Here is a 27,420-nt window from a genome sequence, read left to right on the forward strand (position 1 = left end):
TTGGTGGTTGAATAGGGGACTACCTTTATCTTTTACCTTATAAAACCAGGCGCAATTTTTTGCAAATTAATATTTGTTGTTTGAAGGGAGTTGGCTGCATCTTCAGGGCACTGATCTAAACTCATCATCTCCAACAAATCAGCCCTTCCAGATCAGACGGATGGTCCGTCTAGTCCAGCATCCAGTTTCCAGTAGCAGCCAACCGGTTGTCAGTTGTCACAAGGAAGTTCACAAGCTGACTGGCAGAGGGTTCCCCAGAATCTGACATTCAGAGGACCAGAGGACTTACTCAGCTATCATGGTTAATAGCCAGTGATAGATCTATTTTCCTCTTTTAAAAATCCCACTAAGCCAGCCTCCAGCACCACATCTTGTGGCAGAGAGTTCCATAGGTCAGCTATTGAATGACCTGAATTCTGCTTTCATGGAAGGGAAAGAAAAACTTCTTACTGTTCAGTTTCTCTACATCATTCAAAATTGTATAAACCCCTGCCAGGTCTCTCTTTAGCCCCCTCCCCTCTGCCCCCAATTAAAAGCTTGTGAATTCTCTAGTGGGAGCTACACTTTGGTTTATTTTTGAAAACTTCCTGCCTCAAGGCTCCATCCTTCCGTGGGAAATGGGCTGTCATGCTCCAGATCAGGTTTTGCAACGTTTCAAAAATTCCCTTCTGGCTCTATAATGCTCCACAACGTTGCTTACTATGTATGTAATGATTAGATTCTTCAAAGTGAACAGAACAGCTTCGCAGGATTGGACCAATCCAGTTCAGCATCCTTCTTTTCAAGCACCGATCAAACACCCAAGCTCAGAAGCTCAGTCCTCAGCCACTGACTGCTCCACTGCATCTGATGGCCAGAGGCCTTTTGATCACAGCCAACCATTTCAGCCAGTGGTTTTTTCAGTCCATCTAAGCCAGTGGTCATGACCGTGTCTAGAGGCAGCGAGTTCCACAAGTCCACTTACCCTTTGCATGAAGTACTTCCTTTTGTTTGTCTTGAATCGACTGCCAAATCCATGAAGTTTGTGCATGGGGACCACCCATAAAGAGGTCTTGATTAACGTTTAAGTGGAGCCCCCCCCCCCCAAGTCTTTGCTTCCCATCCCACCCTTGCATTCCCTCCCCAACTCTCTGTTCAAATAGATAGGAGGGGGAGATTCGTGTGCCCATTGCCCACGAGATGGCAGCAAAGAGCCAATTTGGGTGCCTCTCACAGCTGCACAGACTGGTAAGGAAAGATGAAGGTAAAGAGGCTTCGATCTGGCAACGAGGAGAGAAAACGCTGTGCTGTTCAATTTAACTCCCATTCCCAAACTTCATTTTCCCTTGCACAAACTGAACCCCTAACAACAACAACAACAACAAACACAAACAACAACAAACAAAAAACAATACCATCACCTACTTTTACTGCAGGAATTCTTGTTTTCTGTTTCTTTGTGCCACTTTTTTGTGGGTCCATCACGGTCAGTACTGTCTGCTCAGACTAGCAATCATTCTCTAAAATCTCAGGCTGAGGAACTTCACATCACCTCCTACCTTGTTCTAACTGGAGATGGTGGAGATTGAAACTGGAACGTTTTGTATGCAAAGCAGAGGCTCTTCCACTAAGCCACTGCCCTTCCCCATGGTCCATTTGTAAGCAGTCGGCCCGACCTCTGCCATCTTTAATAGCTATTTAATATAGCTAAAATCACAAGGCCCCTGGATTAAATGCAGTTTGGTTTGCAAACAGGGGAACTCCAGATAGTAGTTGCTGAGTTCTACTCGGGAGACCCAGGCATGAATGAAATGCCACATGTAAATGCAGAGTGACCAGCGATGATTAGTTTACAGTTCTCGCTGCTCTGAATGGAATCCAGAGCAAGAAAGGTCTCACAGTGTCATCCCACTTAACACATTCCTTTCCCCGCCTTCCGTGAAGAGATCCCCAGCCCATGACTGAGGAGAAATCAATTAGCATTCATAAGTTCTTATAATTCATTCTTGGGAAAGTTACATTCCCCAATTAAATTCATCAACTTAGCTCCGGTGGACTCTGTTAACAGACTGACCCTTTTGTGCAGCTCCAGGAGAGACTTTGCATTTTCTTTTACACGCCCTGGAAGCAAGTAATCAAACCTTTGTTATTTCCAGTAACTGACCATTTGAGTCTTTGTTCCAATGGCTGTGAGGACTCTTCCACCTCAGGGCATGCTTTGCTCTCTAAGAATAGGGACCCTTGACCCATTGCTTATTGGATCTGAAACACTGTTCCCTTGAGGTTGCCCTAAGCCTCTTGCTCTCCTGGCCAAGAACATGGGACGTTTGAAGCTACTACTCTCTTCCTCCGTGGACTGGACTACTCTTCAGGATAGGTAGATATACTCCCCCCTCCCTCACTCTATTCCAACTTCTGACCAGCTTCCCAGGACTCTGCGTGTAGGTAACCATTTTTACTATATACTCCTATGTGTGTGCACGTTCATAAAATATTGCTCTTTAAAACTAAAGCACCAGCCTCGTCTGCTATCTGGGAAGGGACTCCGTAAAAATTGGTGTAAAAGATCCTGTAGTTACCCCTCTCACATAGCCATCCTCCTTGCTGCCAATTCCCCCCACAATTCTCTTATTTGCAAGGAGACCAATTCAGGTAACACATTCCTCCTCTCAGCTGCTCCTCCGCAACATAAAACATGTCCAACCCTCCCCGTGCATAAAGGGACAGCACATTAGCTGCCCGGCCACCAGCCAGGGAAACTTGAATGACACAAAAGAGACGACGACATGATTCATTCAGAGTATTTTATGACATTGGTTCTAATTCTGCATATGTTAGCAGTGTACATAAAACACTGTGGAGAAAATTCAATATTCCTAAGAAGAAATACTAAGTATTTGAGTCTGGCCACACTTCCCCTGCCCGCCCCCCCCTCCCCATGCTGTTTGCTGCCACACTCCAAAGAAAGAAAGCAACCGGGAGGAAAACAGAGGTGTAGGGGAAAGGAAGGACCAAAGAGAAAGATGAAAAAAAGGATGGCATCTAAAAATATTTGAAAGGCAAAGAAAGAAAACAGAGTTGGTGTCTTCACTCTACCCATGTTCACCTTGGATGTGGTGTTTCTTAAGCATAGCAATGCGCGGCATCCTACTACCCCACTCAGCTGACAGCAGCACCTCCGTCGGATGTACAAGCCTCTTCTTTCAGCCAAGGATGGTGGCAGAATCTTGAGCATATATGATCACATTTGAGAGCATCTTGAACCCTTTCTGCAAATCCTTTCCTTGCAATCTTTACTCCTGATCTATTGTCGAAGGGTTTCATGGCCGGAGAATGATGGTAGTTGTGGATTTTCCAGGCTGCATCGCCATGGTCTTGGCATTTGACACTGAGAGCCAAGCTACAAGTGATGCCTTTCACAGGTCGGACACTTGTCAGCTTACCTCAAGTTTTGATGGGCAGTGTAGGCGTCCTGGTTTTACAGCTTGGCTCTCCATTACAGCTGCAAGACCAGGACGCCTACATTTCCCATCAAAACTTGAGGGAAGCTGACAAGTGTCCAACCTGGGTAAGGCGTCACTTGTAGCTTGGCTCTGTGAGATCTCTGTCTTTCGGTGCTACACCTCTGAAGATGCCAGTCACAGCTGTTGGCGAAACGTCAGGAACTACAATGCCAAGACCACGGCGATGCAGCCCGGAAAATCCACAACAACCATTTACTCCTGATGTTTTCCAAGTTTCCCTCCCAATTGCTCTCTGGTTTTCAGCATCCCGAGTTCCCTGGACTTTTTTCCTTGATGCTGAACCAATTCGTTCAGGATCTTCCACTGTTCCCATCTTTTAGGGCTGAATGTTGTACAGTTCTCTGCAGTTTTTCTCATTTATTGGGTATCAGTCCTCCCATACCTCACAGATGTGCATTGCTAAACCACTTCAAAAAAGAAAAAAGGCAGCATGATGCAATTGCACCAAAGGTTGCATCAAGAACCTTCTTGTGTGGCTTTTTTCCAATGCGCTAAATCGTACGTGCGCGTCAATGAATCACTGTGCGAAAATCGATCGCAGTGTGAGCATACGTACAATTACACCAAGCATTTTTCCCCGCAGTGTTTTGAAACACACACATGATTGGGGGAGGAGGCCATGAACTGGCCTGCACATATGCCGGTTCCAGAATTTGGAATTCATAAAATGGAAATTCAGGAGAAACGCATACCAATATGAACCCACAGAATAACAAAGGAATGGAAATGGAGAAAATCTGTTCCTCCCTAATCGGTGACTATCCCAAATGGCTTCACGATTCATACCAAAGAATGTCACCAGTATGCACTGTTTTCAGCACTCCACCAGGTCCAGGCAACTGTTTCGAGTGACGCTCTTGGGAACATTGATCATGTTCAAGCCATTATACTTAACTGTGTTCCTTTAGAAGTGTTTTAAACTGGGTCGTCCACCTCTGTCCCGAGGATGCTTCCTCTGAAATAAGCGCCGTTGATTTCAATTCTATTTGCTCTAAGAGCCCAAACGACACGTTATTTTAACTTGTCGCCTCTGGACTCCCCCAATCAAACAGTTGCATGCTCCCTACTGAGAATTCATGTGCCAAGCACATGGTGCACTGATTCCGATAAGGAGCGCAGCGCAGGGGGGGGAAAGGGCTTCCTGACCCTTCGCTGATATTTTCTCCATTGGGGGTCTGCATGTATAGCCCATCAGTATATCTGCAGTCTCCCAATGGGGAAATAATGACTCCAGTCTGTTAGGAAAATAGAACAGAGGAAAGGCTGAAGCCCATTTTCTCTCTGCGCCACAGTCCCAATCCATATGGAGACCCAGCGTTCTGCCTGAAATGAGAACTGTTTCTCAGGTCGCAGGAATTCAGACACAAGAACAAGTGAAAAATTCAGATGTGTTGTTTAACCCTAACTCTCCTCCTTAACAGAGGAAAAGCTGCTCCTGTTGAAAGCTCAGTCCAGCCAACATGCTTGCATTTAAGTACAGCAATTCAAAAGAAATGGAGTCAATTAGCCCAAGGTAAAGCCAGATGTAACATCCTTTGGGACTTCCTCCGCTAGGAATCCCCATCCATCTATGACCATTGACAGCTAGGACAGCTTTCAGTCTGAGTGGCTGTCCATATATATTTTTTAAAATATGTATATATGAAAGCAGCTCATATGCATCCATACACACATTGTTCATTAATTGTTTCACACTCCTCCTGGACATTTCTAAATATTTTGAAAGCGGTTGCAAAGTTGCCCTGGGGTTCAGGGTAAGGGAGAAGGTATGTTCCCCCTTATAGATGCTAGCCAATAGGTGTCTACCACCAAATTTCATCACACGTTGTGAACTTTTTTTCTTCCTTCTAGAATGGAAAAATGAACCCCTTCCAGACATCTTGGCTATACTTGATACATTATGTTTGTCTTCACCCTACCACACTTAAAACATTACATCTGTCTTCACCCACTGATGAGATTGTAGGAAAACTTAGAGTGGATTTTTTTTTGTAGAATAGGGAGAGAAGAAGGAGGGCTTGATATTTTCTGATGTATTTCAATTGCTGACAAAAGTTTTGCTGTCCAGTAATCTTGCAAAGGTGACTGTGATGTTCAACATTTTTTAAAAACCAGGGCTCTGAAAGGGATTGCTCCCCCCCACTTACCTGCTCATACACCTCTTGCTCTGGCCAACAAGAAAAACCTATTGCTATATTCTGAGCGCTTGAAAATGCACATCTTAGCTAATCCCCCCACCCTACAATTTTGGGACCACAGACTGTTCTCCACTGCAATTGAACCGATATTGCTTCAGTAATAATGCAAAGCCCAAATGGATTTGGTCATCCTCGCAGTTTCAAAGTGCTTCTGAAACACAGGAATCCCAGATTCTTTGCTTCCATAACAGTCAGACATCAACACTTGGGTCTCTTTTAGTTCTGAGCTCTCCACCAATCTTACAGCAGGACAAGAGCCTTAATACGAAGTCCTCCCTCCCTCCCACCCCATCCCTGGTCCGCTCCCACTTTAATCCGTGCAGATTTATCACGGCTGTTCACTATAGTCTTGGTGATTTATAACCTGAAATAACATTCATTAAAATCCTTGCACGTATATTTCCGGACATTCTGTCCAGAACCATGTCTAGCTCCCCTCCCGCCCCCGCCCTGCCCGAGACGTGCATTACCCCTTCCCCAAACAGTCAAAAATTCTCACATTAGAACTGATTTCTAATTTCCCCCTAATGGGAAACTGAATGGCATTCTCTAGTGTGTGTGTGTGTGTGTGTGTGTGTGTGTGTGTGTGTGTGTGTGTGTGTGTGTGTGTGTGTTTAAATTGGAAAAATATCAATTGCAGATCTTGTACCTCCCCACAAATCTGCGGCAATTTTGTAAATAATAATAATAATAAAAATTAAAGGACAGAAGTGTAATTATCAATGAAAGCATTATCTGCCTTTTTTAAAGAGCTGAAATTATGAAAATGATTCTGTCATTCTGGTGATTTTTCAGAATTCTCAGAGTGGATTTGAAAAGCGGTTTGTGTGTGTGTGACTAATGCAGAATTTTGAAATGTCAGAACTTTGCCTCCGATTGGTATGTCTAGCAAGATATGCAGCTCAAATCCTTAAGATAACTTTATTCCTTTCTATCAAGAAAATTTCAGAATATAATGCAAGAAAAGGCCTTTGGTGCCGTTCTGGATATGCACTGGTGGGCTATTAGGTTCACAAAAACGTAGATGGGTGAATTTGAACCTGCATCCCCTTCAAACCAATACTGCCAGGCAGACTGCACTGTCATAAGGATGCAACCCAGAAAGGGACACAAGTGTGTCAATCTTTTTGCACACATAGGTCTCCTTAGCAGTAAGTACTGAAGACTGGGAGGAGGAGTTCGAATCCTGGAAGTCTCTTGTGGTTTCAAGCCAAGTGTCACCATCAGAAACTGAGGATTATATATAAATTCACTCCCTGAAAATTCACCCAGAATCTTAAATTTTGTACCTTCTCCTAAAAAGCAGCTCACCGGATTTCAGATTTTGTTATGTAACCGTTACAGGTTATGATGCCATTATTCCAAAAAGCATTTCAGCAACACGATCCCGTTTTTTTAAAAGTATGCCTATTGCAAAATGCTACCCATTAAGCATAATTCAGCCACAGTTAACCACTTTTAAAGCCCGATAATTTCAACGGGGAAGTTAATATATACTTAACCCTGCCCCCTAGAAATCTGTTAAAACTTCAGCATTTTTAGGAATATGCTAAACTGCCTCTTGAGATTCTGATGTTTTGCACTGGCACTGCTGATTGTGGTGACATCAGCCCCTTGCCAAATCTTATTAGGTATGTGGACACTGGAACCATGCTGAGTCAAGAAGATCATTGGTCCATGCAGCCTAGTATTATCTTCTCTGATTGGCAGTAACCCTCCAGGGTCTCAGAGTTTCCCTAACACCAGAGATTCTTGAGTTGGGGGTGTCCTGGAGGTGTCCAGGGACCTTCTGCGTGCATAGCAGGTGCTTTACCACACACCTGTCACTCTTCTGCTGAGCTACATCTCTCTGCTTAAAAGCAGAGAAACAAAGCTGCCGAATGTGGCTCATGGAACCATGACGGCGCTTTATGCAGAATCGGATACTTGGTCCATCCAGAGACACCACAGGGTCTCAGGAAGAGAACATTCTCAAAACTTGAGATCTTTTTAGCTGGAGACTGAACTGGAGTGGGCAGGGGGCGCTTCTGTGTGCAAACTGAACTCATAGACATTGGGAGGGGGCTTGATTGCTCAAAAAAGTAAAAGGTGTTGATGCACCTGCCATTGGGATTAGCTATTTTGCTCGTTTCCAGAATATACCAGGAAGAAGTGACCTTTTTTGGGAAGGGCGATGCTAGGGACAGTGACTACCAAAAGGTAAATTGAAGCTGCGATTCAACAAGTGCAATTTTTTTTTTGTTATGTGGCATTTCCCCTTTTGCCATGATTTGGTTTTGCCTTACTTCAAATGTTTAACTTTGGCTGGATTGTACCCCGCGTTTTCTAAAATACAGGATGTTTTTCTCATCATTCAACGCAACCACAAGTTCAATCCACTCTCTCACCCCTCACCATTTGTTACTGATTCAAGAAACAGATGATGGATAAAAAAGGGGGGTGGAATGTTTTCAGAACTCCATAGGACTGGAAAATCCAAACAGGAAAGGTTTTAAAAAATATTTAAAGTGGGGTAAAGGAAGAAGCCAAACAAAATAGGTATGGGTGGGGGGGGGGGACTGCGATGAAATTAAAGTTAAAAGCCGCTTTTGAAACAGTCCAAGTGATGGTCAAAGAAATGTTTTGTGCTAAATCACAAAAAGTTGACTCCCAAAGATCTGTCCTACTAGCAGTGGAGCTTTTACTCCAGTGCAAGAAGACCTTCCCTGATGCAAATCTGGGGAAGACTCCTTGCACTAGAGGAAAATACCTACCCCCCCCCCCAGGCATTAGTTTCACAGGATCCAGCCCACATGGCGAAAGGAGATCGACACGCCCTTTAACCCAAGCTCCTTTGACTGGAGACGGATTCGTGCCTCTAACAAAACAGAGGACGGGTTTCAGTGTAACATCTGTACTGCCATCTCCAGGGAAAGCATTACGGTAGAGGTTTCCCCTTTCCAACCTGTGTGCAAATTTGGATTTTCTTTTGCTAAAGCGGGATTTGTTTTCATTAGGAATTCTTCCTGAATTCTCCCCATTAAACCCCTCCTCGATTTTAAGGTCCCAAATGACCTTCCCCCACAGTGGAACTGATCCATATGGCATTCTCCTTTTTTTAAAAAAATCCCCGTGTTTGTGAAGAGCACTGCAAATGTATGTTTAGCCAGAGTTTGCAGCTCCTCCAATCCATTTGCAACCTTTTTCCTTTCCAGGAAGATAGTTTAGGTGGGAAGCCATGTTGGTCTGCAGTGGAACAGCAGGATTTTGTTCCAGTGGCACCTTAGCGACCAACAAGATTTTCAGAGTGCAAGCTTTCGAGAGTCAGAGCGTCTCTCTGAAAATCTTGTTGGTCTCTAAGGTGCCACTGGAATTAATCCTGCTGTCTTTTCCTTTCCATTCTTCTGTCATGCATGTGTGCATTGATAAAGCCCCACAAAACAGCAGCACATGACGGTGTCAAGATTCTTTCTGTGCCACATAGGAGCGCACATGCGCATCAATGCAACTCGAAAAAGAGTCTCGATGGACTCATACGTACAGTCGCTATGTACAGTCACATTGAGATTGCTTTTGTTTGCAGTGCTTCATCAATGGACACTGGTAACATAAGGATCTGAAACTTGTAGCACTCTCCGTGCGTGCCCGTTCTGGAAATAACATGAGAGATTCTCCTTAAAACCAGAATTAAGGAGCGAACTGCAGCACAGGACAAAACTCTGAGGCAATTTGCGGGGCAACCCACTAATCCCTTGAGGGAAGCAAGAACAACCTATTCCTTGTATAATGTGACATTGGAAATGGCCCAATCTCTTTCCCGTGGCTGTGGGAACCTGCTGTCTCCTTCTCAGCGCAAGGAATTCTGGGAGGTTGTCATAACGATACAGGGCTTTCCAGAAAAAAAGCTCAGAGGGATTCGGCCACACAATGGCCATAGAATAAAGTCAGCAGGCTCCAGAGGGAAGGCCTGTGTCAGCCACTGTCTGAAGATGTGTGGGGAGCGGTGGAGGGAGATTTCCGCCGCCGCGTGGGGGTCCATGAAGAGCGTTCAGAGCTGTTGGAAGTGCCACAGGCCCGGGCCAGGGCCCGCTGCTGTTGTCTTATGGCTTGGCTGACCAGGCTGGGCAGGGCATGCAGCGTGAGGCCCAGCAAGTCAATTTTCCCCTCCAGTGCGCTGATGCGCTTCTCCAGGTCCTCGTTGCGCTCCTGCAGTTCTGACACCATGTCGTACATGACGTTCTGTGTCTACCGAGGGAGAAACAAAGAAAGAGATTTTGCAAGTGGAAAAAACACACCGCGGTGTCTGCATTAAGGGCCGATTCACATATTATGTGGCAGCCAGAAGGACTTTGTAGTGTACGAACTGGCCCTAAAACACTCAATGGTCACCATCAAAATCCACATCGGCATTAAAAACTAACATGTCTCCCAACGAAAAGCAACAAGACCGACAACAGCCAAATTCTACACTAAAATGCAGCAGACTGAATAACCCCGGTGAAAATTCGGGCAGCAGCTAACGAAGAATACATAATCTAAAAACCACTGGGAACCGTTGAGAGCATATCTCCTCTTTATTTTTCTTTGACTTTTGCAGACCTTTCCCCCTCCCTGCCCCACACATTTAGCCCCCTCAAAATATATGTACACTTTTGAGGGGTAAGCTTAGCTATCTGAAGAAGCTTACAGCAAATAATTGCAACCCACAACAAAATCCACCTGAATGAAATTAAGAGCACTAAGACAAAATGTGCGCATGCGCACTCACATGGGAAGAATCAGTAAAACAAACCATCTAAGTATCAAAGTATCTTCCAATGAGGGGAATGAAAGTGGATTCACATAAGTAATAAGTCTGTCCCATAACTCCGATTTGCAATCAGTTCCCGGGAAGAAATGATAGATTTTATCTAGATAAGCTTTTAGCCGATAGGGATCAAGAAGCTACCTTAAACGTGGCATAATTTGCTGTGCAGGCCATACGGCTCCGGAAGTATTTTATAGGGGGAAATATTTAAATATTTTATTAATTTTAAAGTTTTAAACAGTTAAGAATTTGGATTCTGGATATTCAGTGCTTACTAGATGGATAGATTTGTAAACAATATGGTTTACTTTGACTGTAATAATGAGATTGTATGCCGTTATTTGTTTGGTTTTTGACCATATTAAATATATTGATTGATTGAACAAGTCTATCCTACATGGAATAGGGGTGTGCTCGGTAATTCTGAGATCCAGGACGGGCCTCATAGATTCTGCCACCCTATCTCCACCAGTCCATCTCCCCACCAAGGCCAAGCAAGCAGCGGCCTGAGCCCTGGACAGGGTGGACACAAATGGTGGCAGCAGAGACCTGGGCCGTTTCCAGATGGCCCCCCGCTTCGCGAAACGTCGCGCGTCGTCGCGCAGAAAACGCGATATTTCGCGTTTTCTGCGCAACGACGCGCGACGACGTGCGACGTTTCGCGAAGCGGGGGGCCATCTGGAAACGGCCCTGTTCCTCTTCTCCCGGCTCTTTGTTGGAGAGGTGGAGCTTGGGCATGTGACTGCCTCCCCAATGAAGCGCCTGGGTTAATTGCTCAATTGTCCGTTTGCTAAGACCACCCCCGAAGCAGAGTTATGTCCTTCTAAGTCCATTGAAATCAGTCGTCTTTGAAAGATAAAACTCAGTTAAGGATTGCCTTGTTAAAAGACCTAAGTTAGGGACCCTCCAGCATTCACCTGGGTTTGGCCCATGACAATCATTCTCCTGGGCAATAAAATGTTAAACCCCTTCCTTAATCTTGGATTGAATAGAGACTCTGGATGGTTATCTCATTATCAGAAGTCACTGCATTTCACACATTCCATTCAGATTCAGCTATGGAGGGGCGGGGTCACACCCAGCCTGGATTATGCACTCCATCTCTTTCATGACTTTTGCAACTGATTTGCATCTACTCCCCCCTCCCCTCACCACCTATATATCTCTGGCCAGTTTCTTCAAACCCTCCATGCATCTGAGGAAGAGAACTGTGGTTCTCGAAAGCTTATACTACAATAAAGTTGGTTAGTCTTAAAGGTGCTACTGGACTCTTTATTATTCCTTAACCTGTGCATCGCCGAACCATTATTATTTATTATTTATTTACTTCTTTCATCCCTGCCTTTCTCCCCAATGGAGATTCAAAGTAGCTTCCATCATTCTCCTCCCTTCCGTTTAATCCTCACAACAACTCTGTGAGGTGGGTTAGGCTGAGAGAAAGGCTGCCAAACTTCGGTGGGGGGGATCCCCCACTCCAAGCTCTGTTGCCCGCCACTACTCCAAGCAGTGGTGGAGAAAAATCTTTTTAAAACCATGGCATTGCCGGCATGATGACATCACTTCCAGGAAAACCCGGAAGTGGAGGTGGGTAGCTCTAGAAATCATGGGGAACTCTATGGAAAACCTGGAAGTGACATTGTCACAACTGTGACACTATCCTCACCCAAGTCTTCACCAATGCACTACCACGTACATGCCAGGGAGCAGTGGATGCTTGTCCCCCAGAGGGTAAAGCAGGGGTCTCCCAGCATTTTTAATCCTGTGAGCACCTTTGGAATTCTGACAGAGGGTGGTGGGAAGAACCACAAAATGGGCACCATGGGACGAGGAGCCATATGTGCAGACACAAGAGAAGCCCAAATACAGGGACGAGAGGAAAGATTTTTAGAATTACACTGGGAAAGAGGAGAGGATAAAACCAACACTGTGGTGGTAGTTATGGTACATCCTACTATATAAAAGGCTAAGACAACTCACTTGCTACCCTGGTGCACCTCCAGAGGGCACTGCTGTGGAGGGAAGCCCGGATGAGGCAGCCAGACCTTCAGCCACAGTGGGAAGCCCAGGCCAGGATCAGGTGCAGAGAAGGTGGCAATGCCTGCCTCCTGCCTTCATCTGGCCAGGATCAGGAATGGAGCAGGTGGCAATGCCCCCCTTCATTCGGCCAGGATCAGGTGCAGAGGAAGTGGCCATGCCCACCCACCCCCTGCCTTCATCTGGCTGTTATCAGTGATGGAGGAGGAGGGAATGCCCACCTGCCTGCCCTCCCCTTTCTAGAGCCCATTGTATTTCCCCCCACAATGAGCTTTGTTGCTAGTACAATACATATTATTATATGTACTGAAAGAACATAATAATAATAACTGTGCTTATACACCACTCTTCTAGACAGATTAATGCTCCATTCCCAATGCTGAACAAAGTCCATTTTATTACCCCCACACTACAGCTGGGGAGTTGGTGCTGAGAGGATTGGCTGACCCAAGGCCACCTGCTGAGCTCATGTCAGTCATGGGATTCGAACCAGCAGAGTGCTGGTTCACAGCCAAACCACTAAACCACTGTGCCACAGCCATACCTGGCCCCATCCAGTTTCTAAAAACACGGGGCAGGCACCAGGAAAGAAGTCGGTGGGTGCCATGGTACCCATGAGCACCACGTTGGGGACCTCTGGGGTAGAGTTTCCTTCACGTGGACCAAGATGGCCACACGCTAGACTTACCTTTGCTAAATCCACAAGGGTGTTTGCTTGGTCATTGAGCTTTCTCTGTTCCATTTTCACACTTCTCAATCTGCAAAGCAAAAAAGTGTCAACCTGTCAGTGGGTTCAAGCTAAAGGAGAGAGAGAGAGAAAAAACAGCCTGATTCCACCATCGTTGCAAACAGACATGCACAAAATTCCAGATCCAGCCTTGCTGGATCCGCACGCACACACACATACGCACACACACATGCAGCTAGCCAATGAGGTCATCATTGGCCCAGGTGAGAAGAGCCAAAGGAAAAAGGTCTCTCTAGGCTTGGGGGGGGGGGTGGAGCTCCATTTCTTTCATTTCAAGCCTCTCTGTCCCACCAAACCTTTCCCGCAAGTCTGCTTATGGGATTCTTGTAGGTTTCATCGGATTTATGGGATTCTTGTAAGTTTCATAGCTATACAATGATGTAGGTTTTCCTTTTAAACTTAAATGTTTGCAATTTTGTACACCACTTTGGGAAAATCCCCATAAAAATGGGTTCAGTTTTTTTTTTTTACTAAATACACAGCCCAAACTCTTTCAAAATGGGGGTAGCAGTGGCAAATTATTTTCAGGCCAAGATTGCAGTAGCTGTTGTAGTCAACAGAGTAATTCCGCCCTAGGGTTGCCAGCTTCAGCCTGGGAAATACTGGGAGATTTTGGATCCAGAGGAGTTAGCCATGTTAATCTGTAGTTGCAAAATAGTAAAATGTCCAGTAGCACCAGGGCTTTTTTTCAGCGGGAACGTGGTTGAACGAAGTTCCAGCACCTCTTGAAAATACTCAGCAATAGCACATGAAAATAATATTATTTCAAAGAATCCCGTGTGTTTCTCCCTCATTTCCTTCTTGAGAGTTCCGCCACCTCTTTTCCCAGAAAAATCTCCTGAGCACCTTTAAGACTAACCTACTTTATTGTCGCATAAGCTTTCGAGAACCACAGCTCTTTTCGTCAGATGCATCTGACGAAAAGAGCTGTGGTTCTCGAAAGTTTATGCGACAATAAAGTTGGTTAGTCTTAAAGTTGCTACTGGACTTTTTACTATTTGGGAGATTTGGGGGGTGGAACCTGAGGAGGGCAGGGATTTGGTAAGGGGCTGGAGTTCAGCAGATTATACCACCATTCAGTCCACTCTCCAAAGCAGCTACTTTCTCTAGGGGAACTGATCTTTGTCATCCTGGAGATCTCCAGACCCTCCTTGGAGATTAGCAACTTTATTCCCCCCAAACCCTGTAGTCATGCAACACCTGTTTGCTTGGGCCAATCAAAATTATTGCCAAATAGCAAATGCAAGTTTTGGAGTTCCCCTTCACCATACTAGATGTTTCATCTAAAAATGGTGGGAGGGGAGAGGCATGATGGGCAATCCCCAAGAAGTTGATAGCCTTCTTGAAATGGAATCTAGCTAATGCGGGAGAGTCAATTGGATTACATGGTATTGGTGCAAAGTAAATGTCATGATGCACCAATAGTTGCTGGGACAGAGAAGCAAGAAACAGGTTGGCTTCTGAGAATATAAAAAGCTAGCAGTCATTTAGCTCTGTCTCCACCATGAATTGTCTTGAGCTAAGAGGAAATGTGGGGTATAAATATTTTAATAACTAAATAGATAGATACATCAGGACCTTTGGAAGGCACAGAATAGAAAGAAAAACATGGTAACCGATTAACAAAAACGGGAGGAGGGTAAATTTTAGACAGCTAATTTTGCAAAGAGTCAACAGAAAGAAAATTGGGTGTCATCACTCAGTGCTCAGAAGGCCATTCGCCCCTTCAAAGAAGCACATCTTGAACCCTGTTTGGTGATAATTTGGTTGGTCCGAAGAAAAAGGTTTGCATCCGATTAACAGGGTGACTCTGCCAAGCTAGAATCGAGGATGTGGTGTTTAACTGGAATGAGGAGGCAGAGTTTGATGGAACGGCTGGAGGCGAGGGGAGTGTCGCACACTTCGTGATGGAAAAATGACGGTCCCGCTTATGAACGGGGATGTCCCCCAGAAAGCTACATTGCTGGGTTTCTATTCCGAGCAACGGTGTGCCACAGGCAGAAGAAACTTGTGCCAAGATGAGCTGGAAACACAGAGTTTGCATCGATAGACGGACATGCCACACATCAAAACATCTGGAACCCCCGACGTCTCCAAATTTCAAACGTAGTGAAATTTGAGGGTGACAAAACAATGACAGATGAGTGTCCTTAGCTGGCTTCTGTGGCAAGCAAGCCAGAAATGTGGGCGACCGTGTTAGCAGAAAGGGGGGGGGGAGGAACAGTGTGAGAGGGGTGCGGGTCTTGAAGGGCTCTGCTTTAACCTTCCACAGTGTCCAAATCAAAACCCCAAATGGAAACCATGCAGAGAGAGTGCTCACATTCGAGAGGTAGGCAGCTGTGAGACAAAAATTAACTTACTTCTGAGCTCTGCAAGGATGGGGGGGCAAAACAGAGACAAAACAACAGAGGTTTAAGTAACACAACCAGGGGGGTGGGAGGGACACGCAAGCAGCCAGAGACACACACCAAACAGGCCTTCCCCGTTCCCCTCGTTCTCTCCCCCCTCCCCCCGTCCTCATGCAAAAGGTTGAGGGCCCCAATCAAAGACTGGCCCCAATTCAGGAGCAGAAAAAAATTTGTCCCGTGCTGGTGCAAAAGGACACGCGGGCCTCTCTGGGAGAAAGAATGAGGTGACCCGCATGCACCCACACACTTCTAGATGTGATCTAAGGTCCGAGGAAGTCCAAACCTAGATGTGGGAGCATAGCCCGGGGGTGGGGGTATGCTAGGGAGGGATGGAACAACTCAATGAGAAAAAACAATGTAATTTATCCTTTGTATACAAAATTGTTAAGATTTGGAGGTTTTCCCCCCAAGATAAATGTTTCTTGGAAACGATACAAAACGACTTCACAGGGAAAGGATATTGATGACAACACAGCAAGAGGGATATTACGGGGACAAGGGAGGAAAGGGAAAGGACACTGGGTCTAAAAAACAAGAGTGTTAAGTATCAAAGGTGACACGGAAGAGTGAAGGGTGACCATTTCTATCAAATCAATAAAACATCAGCAGGGAATGCTAGAGCGTCATAATCACACATTCATTCCCTCGCCATTATTGCCCCCGGCTATCTTCATTGCTCAAACACACCTGACAACAGAAACCGTTCCGCTTTGGATGTTCCTTCATCCCCAAAGAAAGGCGCCACCCTGTGACGGGACTGTATCCCATGCTAGTTTCAGGGCCACGTACGGATGCGCCCACAAATACATCGTTACAAAAAAAGAAGACATTTGAAAGGCGGTGATGAAACTGGCAAGGAGAGGAGGGGCGGTGAAGAAGATGCCAGCAGACCACCGGGGGCGCTTGTGGGGTGGCCTCGGTGGGTCTACCTGCAGGGAGGATTTGACTACTAGCTGGGGAAGGCATTTATGGGTGGGTCTTCCCATATCGAGCCCCGTGGCGCAGAGTGGTAAGCTGCAGTACCGCAGCCCAAGCTCTGCTCACGACCTGAGTTCGATCCCGGCGGAAGCCGAGTTCAGGTAGCCGGCTCAAGGTTGACTCAGCCTCTTCCATCCTTCTGAGGTCGGTAAAATGAGTACCCAGCTTCCTGGGGGTAAAGTGTAGATGACTGGGGAAGGCAATGGCAAGCCACCCCGTGAAAAGTCTGCCAAGAAACGTCGTGATGTGATGTCCTCCTATGGGTCAGTAATGACTTGGTGCTTGCACCTTTACCTTTTACCTTCCCATATCAGCTGAAGAGAGGCAGAGAAACCATTATTTGTGAACAGCCTTAAGGCACATTAATTGCAGAGGAGAACCATTACTGGCATTGTAACCACATGTGAGATTTTTTAGCCTTCATTCATTTCTAGAATGAATTTTGAAAATGTAGTGAAGAGGCCTGGAGGACCTCCAGGGAGGAACCAGCCTCTCCCCCTCCCTCTCAGCCCGGGGACACCTTGTTCATGCGCTTTAATACAAGGGTGCAGGGAGGAATCTGTTGTTGCCCTTGGCAGCCAGTTTTTATCATGCCACTCCCTGGAAAACGCATTCATCTTGGAAGGCTGCTCTAGCTCTGTACCATTCTCTCTGACTGTCAGACCTTCTCTCTCTCCAGTGGCACGGGCAGTTTCAGAGAAAGATGAGCAGAGTCAATCCCGTAGTATTCCCAGTGTCAGGTGAGGGCAGATCGTGCCCCCATCCATACCCCTACACAGAAGTCATTCAGCTTCATTCACTTCTGGGGGTGGGGGTGGGGGGATCATCAACTGGATCAGAGAATCACAGCTGCATTGCGACAAAAGATTTCCTGCCCTCTTCGAGTTTGTCCTTTGGTGGGCAGTACGTTGGCCTGATCCCTTGCTTCCCTAACCCGGCGATGCCTTGCCTGGCTTCCAAGATCAGGGGCAATGGGAAAGCAGAAATTTCAGGCCCAGCTCTTGCTTTGCTTCCTCTGCAAACCCATTGCTGAACTTGGGAAGCCTGTTCCTCTGGACCATCCGTCTGGCCCCAGCCCCGTATCACACAAATTCCTTCTCTTGGCCACGCTTGGAATGTGATCAACACTTGGCGTTTACACTTATCCGAAAACACCTCAAAGATTTAGTGACCCAAAGAGTAGCTTTGTTCAGCCGCCTTCTCTGGCCTTGAGAGTTGGATTTTGTAGGTGTCAAACTGAGGAGGACTAATGGGGTGGGTTGCCAAAATTTGGAAAGGGCCCTTGGCTTAGGAGAGATGGAGCAGGGGAAGAGGCCGGGGGAGGTGGGGGAGAGCAGCAGGCACCGGGATTTGAAGCAGGTAAACGTGTAGGACTTACTGATGGATGGCTTGGAGGAACTTACGCTGGTGTTTCCGCACCTTGGCGTGATCAACCTTCTTCACCAGCTTGGTGTGCTTGTATATCAGCCAGGTTTCCCTGAGTACGTTGGCGGCAGCATTTTTAACCTGCAAGATTTGGGGTGAGGAAGTGGAAAGAAGACAGGCATCCATTGGGTAGAGAAATAAACCTTTGGGATAAACTTAGAACTGTCCAGGAGGACTTGGGATGCCTCTGAAATTCTTCTCCTTTGAATTTCAACTTTACAGTTTGGAGCTCCAGATTATCTCATTACCGAAAGGGAAACCAGAGGCATTAGGAATATGGTTGCTTACCACCCTCCGGGTAAAGCATGGAGACCTCCAAGAATTACAATTGAATTCCACTCAATTCCACTGGAGAAAATGGTTGCTTCGTGGGGCAGGGGGGATTCTATGGCATTATCGCCCATTGAGGTCCTTCCCCTTCCCAAGTCCTGCCCTCCCCAGGCTCTACCACCAAATCGCCAGGAATTTACCAAGCCAGAGTTGGCAACCATAGTTGGGAACTCTCCATGCCTCCATTCTTGATTTCCAAATTTTGTGCAGAGCAGTTCCTTCCATTCACCCGAATGTCTCTCCCCTCCCACCCATCTTACCAATGTACACAGGGCCAGACTGGATGATCCGGCTAACTACCGCCAGTTGGTTGCAGACAGATGTTGCATTGAGGATCCAATGTTCCTAAATGCACCAGGGCCCAATTTGGCTCGGGAAAATGGCAAGGAGTGAAAGCTGAAGCCCCTCCTCCCTCGAGTCACGCTCCGAAGCTGAATCAGCCCCTGGCGTATTTGGGGACATTAGTTCCCCAGAGTAACATCTGTCTGCACTCATGGCAGATGTATTGTCTAGTCTGACTCACAGGCATACAGCAACAGAGAAATCTGGACATGAGCCTGCATCAAGTTGCAAAGAGATTCTTTTATGCAGGCCTTGCCCAGGTCTGGTTCAAATTATTTTGTCACCCCAAGAAAGGTATGCCCATCTCTTTCCAGGCCTGTGCCATCACAAGCTTGGACCGAGACAAAGCCCCCCCTCTCGCTCTCTCCCTGGTGGTACAGACCCAGGAAGGGATGCCAGTAGGGTTGCCAGGTCCAGGATGGAAAATTGCTGGAGATTTTGGGGGTGGAGCCTGGAGATAGTAGGGTTTGGGGAGGGGAGGGGCCTCAGTAGGGTATAATACCATAGAGTTCCCTCTTCAAAGCAGCCATTTTCTCCCAGGGAACTGATCTCTAACTACCACCTGGAGGCTGGCAACCTAGATGATAGTCACTTCCCATGCTGCACAGCTGAGATCTCCAGCTACCACCTGGAGGCTGGCAACCTAGATGATAGTCACTTCCCATGCTGCACAGCTGAGATCTCCAGCTACCATCTGGAGGCTGGCAACCTAGATGATAGTCACTTCCCATGCTGCACAGCTGAGATCTCCAGCTACCATCTGGAGGCTGGCAACCTAGATGATAGTCACTTCCCGTCCTGCACAGCTGAGCCCCTGTGCTGCATTACTGTGCTCCTTCTGCCCCGTGCAATTGCTTGGGTGGCTTGTCTGCATTACCAGACCTGGCCTCACCGCTGCTCAGGGATGATTCAGGGACATGTAAAAGAAAACACTGCAACAACAAGAAGAAGAAAGGATCTCAGTGCAATGCTTTTTGTTTAGTTGGTTTTTGGCATCATTTCATCCTCTTGCAGCAGGGACACGAAAGAGTGGGAAAGAGGCAAAGAAATGGAAGGCTTGGGGGTGAAGCTGTGAATTCCCGTCCTGAATCACTTTATTCATCTGACCAGGAATCATTTTAAAAATTGTGGGTGTTTTTGTTGAGGAGCCTGAATCGGCAGTGGATCTTGGCAATGTGGAAGGAGGGGCTTCGACTTCCCCTCCGTTAAGGTTGCCAGCCTCCAGGTGGTAACTGGAGATCTCCTGGAGTTACAACTGATCTCCAGGCCGCAGAGATCAGTTCCCCTGGAGAAAAGGGCTGCTTTGGAGGGGGGACTCCATGGCATTATATCCTGCTGTGATCCTTCTCCTCCTTGAACCCCGCCCTCCCCAAGCTCCACTTCCCAAATCTCCAGGATTTTCCCAACCCGGAGCAGATAACCCTACTTCCATACTCGGCCATTTTCAGCCGCAAAAAACAGCTGCTGTTTGTCCCACCGCTGGGTTCACATAGGCAGGCACGTGGCACCAGCCATGGGACAAAACAGCTCCCTCCAGCCGTGTTTTGCTGTTGTGATCAGATGTGTCATCAATTCTGGAAACTCTCCTGGTTAAACTGGAACTTAGCAGAAAGTTAAACCTTGAACAGTTCTGAAGGGGAATCCTTCACAGCCGTGGGTTGGAGAAAGCCTTCATACCAAGGCCAGGGACCAGAAAAAATGGCAATGCCAAGGAGACACCTCTTACCCGCTTTGTTAATTGCGTATCCATCATGAAATTGTGGACGTGTTTTTCAGCTTTGGTGAGTTCCAGCTTCCGTGCAACGACAGCGACCACCAGGGCTGTGCACCCCGCACCCTAGGACACAGAGAAGAAGGAATGATTGCCAGACTGCTTTACCCCCAGCGCCAAGGCAGGGACAGAAAAGCCAAACCTGTTGAATTTCTGCCTGTCCCATGGTGCATTAAATCCAAAGGAGGGGGGTGTCTATCTATACATTTTTATCCCAGCCTTTCCGTAAGGAGCAAAGAGCAGCATATACTGCTGTCTCCCTATTTTATCACCACAATATCCCAGTGAGGCAGGTCGGGCTGATTGGCTCAAGAAGATCATCCACCCAGTGAATTTCATTGCAGTGTACAAATTTGAACCCAAGTCCTAGTCTGACACTCTCACCAGTTCACCACACAGGGGTGTGCATGCACATACACTTAGGAGTGTTTATCAGACACACACAGTACAATTCATCAGGCATGGTTTACACATATAGCAGTCTTTTTGATAGCTCTCCATTTGCTGGGAATTAGTCCTTTTTTTAGTATCCAGAAACGTGATCTCTCACGCCTCCTTCTGAAACGGTACAGTCTGTTCTGACAATGCAGATCTCTACCACCTCATTAACACTGGCTGGCTACTGGTGGATAGTTTGAGGAGCAGGGATATGGGGGAAGGGGTGATGTCAGTATGATGGTATTATATCTCTGCTAGAGAAAACCCAGAAATGATATCACGCCTCTTTAGGAACCACTAGAAACACTATGGTTTTACCATAGAGTTTCTGACAATTCCTAGAGAGGCATAATGTCACTTCCTTGTTTCCCCTGGAAGTGACATATCACTTTTGCACCAACAGCAATTTTTAACTTTATTTTTCTCCTGTTGGCTACCAAAGAGGTGGCAGGCAATGAGAGATGGACAGGGCTGGTGCACCCATTGAGGCCAGGCCGGCAGCCGCCTCGAGCACTAAGGTGCTGGAGTAGGGTTGCCAGGACCCCTCGATCTCCCAGCGGGAGATTGGGGCCTGGCTCTTACCTGAGGGGGGGGGGGGTTAGGCACGCGCGCTCCTGCAAGCGCAATGACGTCACTTAGTGATGTCACCACGCAGCCCGTTTTGGAGCGGTTCAGGTCCGTTTTGGCACGGATAGGGCCCGTTTAAGGCCCTGTGGAGCATGGGAGCATTTCTGCGCTCCGCAGGGGCCCACAACGGGCCCAACCTGCGCCAAAACGGGCCTGATCCGCACCCGTTTTGGTGTGGATCGGGCCCGTTGTGGGCCCTTGTGGAGCGCAGGAACGCTCCCGCGCTCCACAGGGGCCCCAATCCAGGTCCAAAGAGGCCTGATCCTGGCTGCTGCTGTGCGCAGGGGCGTGCAGCACCGCAGGGCGGCGCACATTGAAGGTGCGTGCCCCTCCCGCTGGCCAGGTAGGTGGGGGTGGGGGATCCCCCGCCCCCACCAGGGGTCTGGCAGCCCTATGCCAGAGGGGGTGCTGGAAGGGGCGCTGGAGGGGGCGCCAGGGGTGGGGCCGAGCACCACAGAGCTCAATTGCCCCATGCTGCTGTGCCCGGCCAGGAGCTCTGTACTGATGCTGCTGCCGCTACTGCCACCGTTGCCACTGGCGGTGGCACACAGCTGCAGGCCAGGCATGGCAGGCAGCTGGGGCGGCGCACGGAGCAACTGAGCCGGAGGGAGGATGCATGCGTGCTGCCCCAGCCGCCTGCTGCGCCTGGCCCGCAGCTGCTGTGCCCAGCCAGGAGCATGTGCTGGTGGCAGCAGCGGGGGGCAGCTGAGCGGGCAGCCTCCCAGCCCTCCCACTCAGTTGCTCTGTGCTGCTGCCACTGCTGCCGCTGCCAGCACACAGCTGCAGGCCAGGCACAGCAGGAGGCCAGGGCGGCATGGGGCAACTGAATGGGAGGGCTGGGAGGCCACCCGTGCATTGTCCCTGCCCCCGCATGATGATGTCACACACAGTGATGTCATCACACAGTCCGGGTTTGCACGTGTGCGTGTGCACACCAACACCCCTGAAGCTGCCTTAGACGCCAGGAATGCTGGCTCCGGCCCTGCAGATGGAGGCAGGAGATCTGCCACCCTCAGTGGGTACCTGGCAACCCTATTATGTGCCACAGGTGTAGACCAGGCCTAAGTACCCACTGGCTCCAGAAAAGTCCCCTCTTCCTCCACCTCATTCTCTGGCTTCTCCAGTTTTATAGACTCTTGTTTACACACTGGGCAGCCAGGTCCTAGTAAAAACAACACATTGTATTTGGAAAGTTCAGCGTGTAGTTTATGCATTTACATGTGCCAAGACCTATAAGGAAGGATGCCAGGTCTTGGTTGGGAAACTCCTGGAGATTTAGGGGGGGGTGGAGCCTGGAGAGGGGGCGGGGTGAGGAATGGGGCCTCAGCAGTGTATGATGCCCAAGGTCTCACTCTCCAAATCAGTCATTTTCTCCAAGGAAATCTTTGTCGCCTGGAGATCAGTTGTAATTTTGGGAGATCTCTAGCCACCACCTAGAGGCTGGCAACCCTACAGTAGGCCGGCATTATTATTACCTCCATTGTAAGAGAGTGGAAACTAAGAGATAGGGCCAGCTAGTAAGTCTGTGGCACAGCTGAGTTACGAAGAGGGTTGCTGAGTTTCCTTACCCTCCGGGCAGGAGGTGGGAAACCTGGCACTTACTGTAGCACTTCTCTTGCGTGCACATGTCCATGCGCATGCACCCAGCCTACGTGATGATGTCTCTTCTAGAAATGTCATTTTCGGCCCGAATCCAGGCCACTGCCAGGGTGACATGACAGGCCCTGGAGTGCCCCTGCGCTCCACTGCAGCCCAATTCGGCCCGATCCCTAGGTTAATCTGACCAGCCCAAGATCACCTAGAAAGCTTTCATGGCAGTGTGGAGATTCAAGCTTGGGCTTCCCTGATCCTAGTCTAACCAGTACACAATGTTGGCTCTGTCTCCAGGTGCATAGCTGACATCAAAGCAGCTATTGTCAAACCGCTTCTTCCTGTGTTTCACGCTAAACCACCTCAAGGTGCTTTGTTTTTTAATACTTTCTGAAGAAATAGTCTGTCCCTTGATCTGGTCAGAGTGAGACAACAGCCCTGCGCTTCGTGAGGCTGTAATAAGGGCTGTAAACCATAGAGTTTCCGTGGGACAGGGCATCACCCTGATGCAATGACATCACTTCTGGGTTGACGAAGGAAACGACATCACGTTTTTGGATCGATGGCAATTTACATGTCCCCGCCCACCCACCCCCTGTCTCCCACCAGTTGCCAGCACTGGGCTGGCCACTTTACTTGGGCTCAAATGGCACTGGGGGGCTCACCATAATGCCGGTCAGCAGGCAGACCCCTTTCCCGCAGTAGGTGTGGGGGACCATGTCGCCGTAGCCGATGGAGAGGAACGTGATTGAGATCAACCACATGGCCCCCAGGAAGTTGCTGGTCACGTCTTGCTTGTCGTGATACCTGTCAAAGAGCCAAAGGGAGAAAGTCCCCATCAAAACCCACTTCGTTGTTTCCCCTCACATCCGTATCTGGCCCCAAATCCCAGAGGGGCCTAAACACCGAGTCTTCAACTAACACTTGGGACGGAGGCAGGCCCACTCTTGACCAGGGCATGAATTTAAGCAAGCCAGGGCCAAAACCAGCTTAATCATCCTCCTAATTCATGTGGATCTTTCCACATTGCTAAAATCCAATCAGGGATTATGCAGGCTGTTAGTGCAATATACAGTGGAAGAAGATCCTGTTACTTTTTAAACAACAACAAAAATCAAACGTGCATGTCAGACAGAGTAGCTTTTACATTCCATTTACACACCCAGGAGATGCAAAAAAGTAAAAACCAAAGGATGCACCATTTCTGGAAATTGCTGTTAAAAAGAAAGAACAAAAATCAAAAGTGCATTTGAGCCATCATAAGCTCTTAAAATCAATGTACAGAGCCTGCAAGTAGACCTCTCCCTTCCTCCCCAATGTATGCATTGTTTCTGGAAATGCCCTCGGTCTCTGACTGTGGCATCCTGCAGCATTTAAAGTGCATTTTGGCACTTTGCAGAAACAAACCAAGGGGGACATTCTTGCATTCTCACTGCAGCATTTGTAGGCCACTTGCCATAAACTCAAAAAAATCTCTGACGTGTCAAAGCTATTTCAAAGCCTGAAGGGTTTTGTTCTTTTTAAAAAATAATAACGATGTTTAAAAAATTAACCCAAGGATCCTTCTGTGGACTACCAACAAGTCTGAATTCTCATCCTGAATGGGAACCAACTGATTGTAGGGTTGCCAGCTCCAGACTGAGAAATTCCTGGAGATTTGGGGACTGGAGCCTGGAGAAGGTGGGTTTGGAGAAAAAAGGGACCTCAGCAGGATTTAATGCCATAGAGTCCACCCTCCAAAGCAGACATTTTGTCTAGGGGAACTGATCTCTGTAACCTGGAGATCAATTGTAATTCTGGGAGACCTGGAGGTTAGCAACCCAATGTTCTAGTGATGTTGAGCTTGGACTACCACAACACGCTCCATGTGGGCTGCTTTTGAAAAGGTTCAAAAGAAAAACAGATGACTTCAGACTGGAGCAGTCCAAGCAGTGACCATGTTTGGTACTTTTCTTACGAATTCTGAACGTTGGGCTCACAGAATTGCATGTTTAGTTTCCTGGAATTCTTAGTCACAATCGTGTTTGTGTGTGTGGAATTACAACTGATCTCCAGGCCACAGAGATCAATTCCCCTGGAGAAAATGTCTGCTTTGGAGGGTGGACTGTATGGCATTATACCTTGCTTAGGCCCCTCCCCTCCCCAAACCCCACCCTCTCCAGGCTCCACCCCCAAATCTCCTAGAATTTCCCAACCTGGATCTGGCAACCCCACTCGTGTGTGTGTGTGTGTGTTTCCCATCCCAGTCTGTGTTCTCACAGAGACCAGGGAGATGGGAGGGGAAATCCTGCAGAACTCTCCCGGATGGCTTCCACTCTTTTTTAAAAGAAACCTTTTTAGTTAAACGTTATGAATTGCGGAATAAAATAAAGTAAACCTATTTCAAAGAACAGATAGCGTATTGCAGTAAAGGATCCATATCTATTCATATCAATATCGTGTATTTGTTTATAAAAGGAAGCTCTCTGCTTCCTTCCTTCTTTCATTTGCTCATATCCTGTAAACGTAAACATTTCTGCCTTTCAAAAAGATACACCAAAGTCATTCCTTGATAGAATGAGAAGCCAAAGAAAATGCTACCTGTAGCAAGATCTGGTTCCATTTAGGGCAAGGTCAGACTCTTGGGTGGCTAACTTTTTTAGAGCAGAAATGGCTGGGCTTTTTTATCTTTAATTTTTTTTTGGGGGGGATGCTTTTCCATTTTAAGAAGTCTCAAAACAGAGGTGAAAAATGCAGCCAGATTAAAACAATGGCAATCAGTGAAGACAAACTAGAATGTAAGGTGAACAAAAGTCGATTTCTCCACAAATTCTCCTCACTTCCACCTCTCTTTCCTCCATCTCTTTCCTCCTTTGGGAGTATAAACACTCTAGGCCGGGAATCTCTTTCTTGCATCCATAACAGCAGAGACAAGAAGTTAAAAAGGGATAAATTGGGATAAATTGTTTGTCCCATATTGAAGAAGGGACTATAGGATAGAGTACAGAGTACCAAAAATAGTTAAAGGATTATTATCAAAAGAAAGATATTATTTAGTTATGTATTATTATTATTGTTATTTAGTTGTTAAAGTAAGTAAGAAGACAGAAGGAATATTGTGTTATATAGATAAGCTTAGAAGAAAGTGAAAATATATGCTTGCTAGATAGAATGAATTCAAAATGAGTAAGGGAAAAGGGACAAAGGGTTGGAAAATTGTTGGAAGTCAACAAAAGGGGGGGAAAGGGAGGGGGTTAGAATTGGAGAAAAGGGAAATTGACTGTAATTCTAAATTAAATGATGTCTAATCCAATAAAAATCTTATTAAAAAAAAAAGAAGAAGTTAAAAAGGGAGATGGAGGCAGAGAAATGCCAGATCTACAGCCCAATCCTGGACAGGTTTACTCAGAGATTTCTCATTGAGTGTTGTGGGGCTTACGCACAGACAAATATTTACCAACCTGGATGGTCCAGGTAGCCTAGTCTTGTCAAATCGTGGAAGCTAAGCAGGATCAGCCCTGGTCAGAATTTGGATGGGAGACCACCAAGGAAAGCCAGGGCCTCTATGCAGCAGCAGGCAATAGCAAACCACCTATGTTAGTCTCGTGCCTTGAAACCCCAGCTGGGGTCATCATAAGTCGGCTGCAATTTGACAGCATACACACAGAAGTGTCCACAGGATCCCACCCTGAGTATAATCCTCTAAGTAGAGATGAGTAGATTTTCCTTATGTTATTTTTTTTAACGCTGTGAGATCTCCCTAGGAGTAGACCAGGATGATAAAACAGCCCTGGAAGAAGCTGTACCAAGTGGACCCCTATCTATTTATTTACTTCATTGCTACCCCGCCTTTCTCCCCAGTGAGGACCCAAAGTGGCTTACATGATCCTCCTCTCCTCCATTTTATCCTCACAACAACCCTGCAAGGCAGGATAGGCTGAAAGTGAGTGACTGGCTTAAGGTCACCCAGTGAGCTTCCATGACAGAATGGGGATTCGAACCTGGGTCTCCCAGAGCCTAGTTTGACACTGTAACCACTACTCCATGCTAGCAGTGCTACAGGGTCTGCTTGACCCAGACTCAGGCTGCAATGATGATAACAATGGACATAGCCTTGCCCAATGACAAGCCAGTAGCCACCATCACTGTAGCACAGGCTTGAGCCGAGCCAAGCACATGCTGCCGTAAGGACCACTTAGCTCAGTTTGCGCCCAACTGCCAGTCCCAGGAGTTCCCTGTGCCCTGCACTCCACTCGTCCTTAA

At 47.3% G+C, this 27,420-nt stretch overlaps 1 protein-coding gene across 1 annotated transcript in view; it reads right to left on the bottom strand.

The window, feature by feature from the left end:
* Positions 1-9,652: 9,652 nt before the first annotated feature.
* KCNN1 (potassium calcium-activated channel subfamily N member 1) overlaps positions 9,653-27,420 on the bottom strand; it is a 44,620-nt gene continuing 26,852 nt past the window's right edge. Inside the window, exons 4-8 of the mRNA XM_054980977.1 lie at positions 23,844-23,985; positions 20,479-20,589; positions 18,034-18,161; positions 13,210-13,279; positions 9,653-9,925 (exon numbers count right to left, since the gene is read on the bottom strand). Of these exons, the coding sequence (XP_054836952.1) occupies positions 9,653-9,925; positions 13,210-13,279; positions 18,034-18,161; positions 20,479-20,589; positions 23,844-23,985 (724 nt within the window). The remainder of the gene's footprint in view (positions 9,926-13,209; positions 13,280-18,033; positions 18,162-20,478; positions 20,590-23,843; positions 23,986-27,420) is intronic.

This window comes from Eublepharis macularius, chromosome 5 (assembly GCF_028583425.1).
Source record: "Eublepharis macularius isolate TG4126 chromosome 5, MPM_Emac_v1.0, whole genome shotgun sequence".
NCBI lineage: Eukaryota > Metazoa > Chordata > Lepidosauria > Squamata > Eublepharidae > Eublepharis > Eublepharis macularius.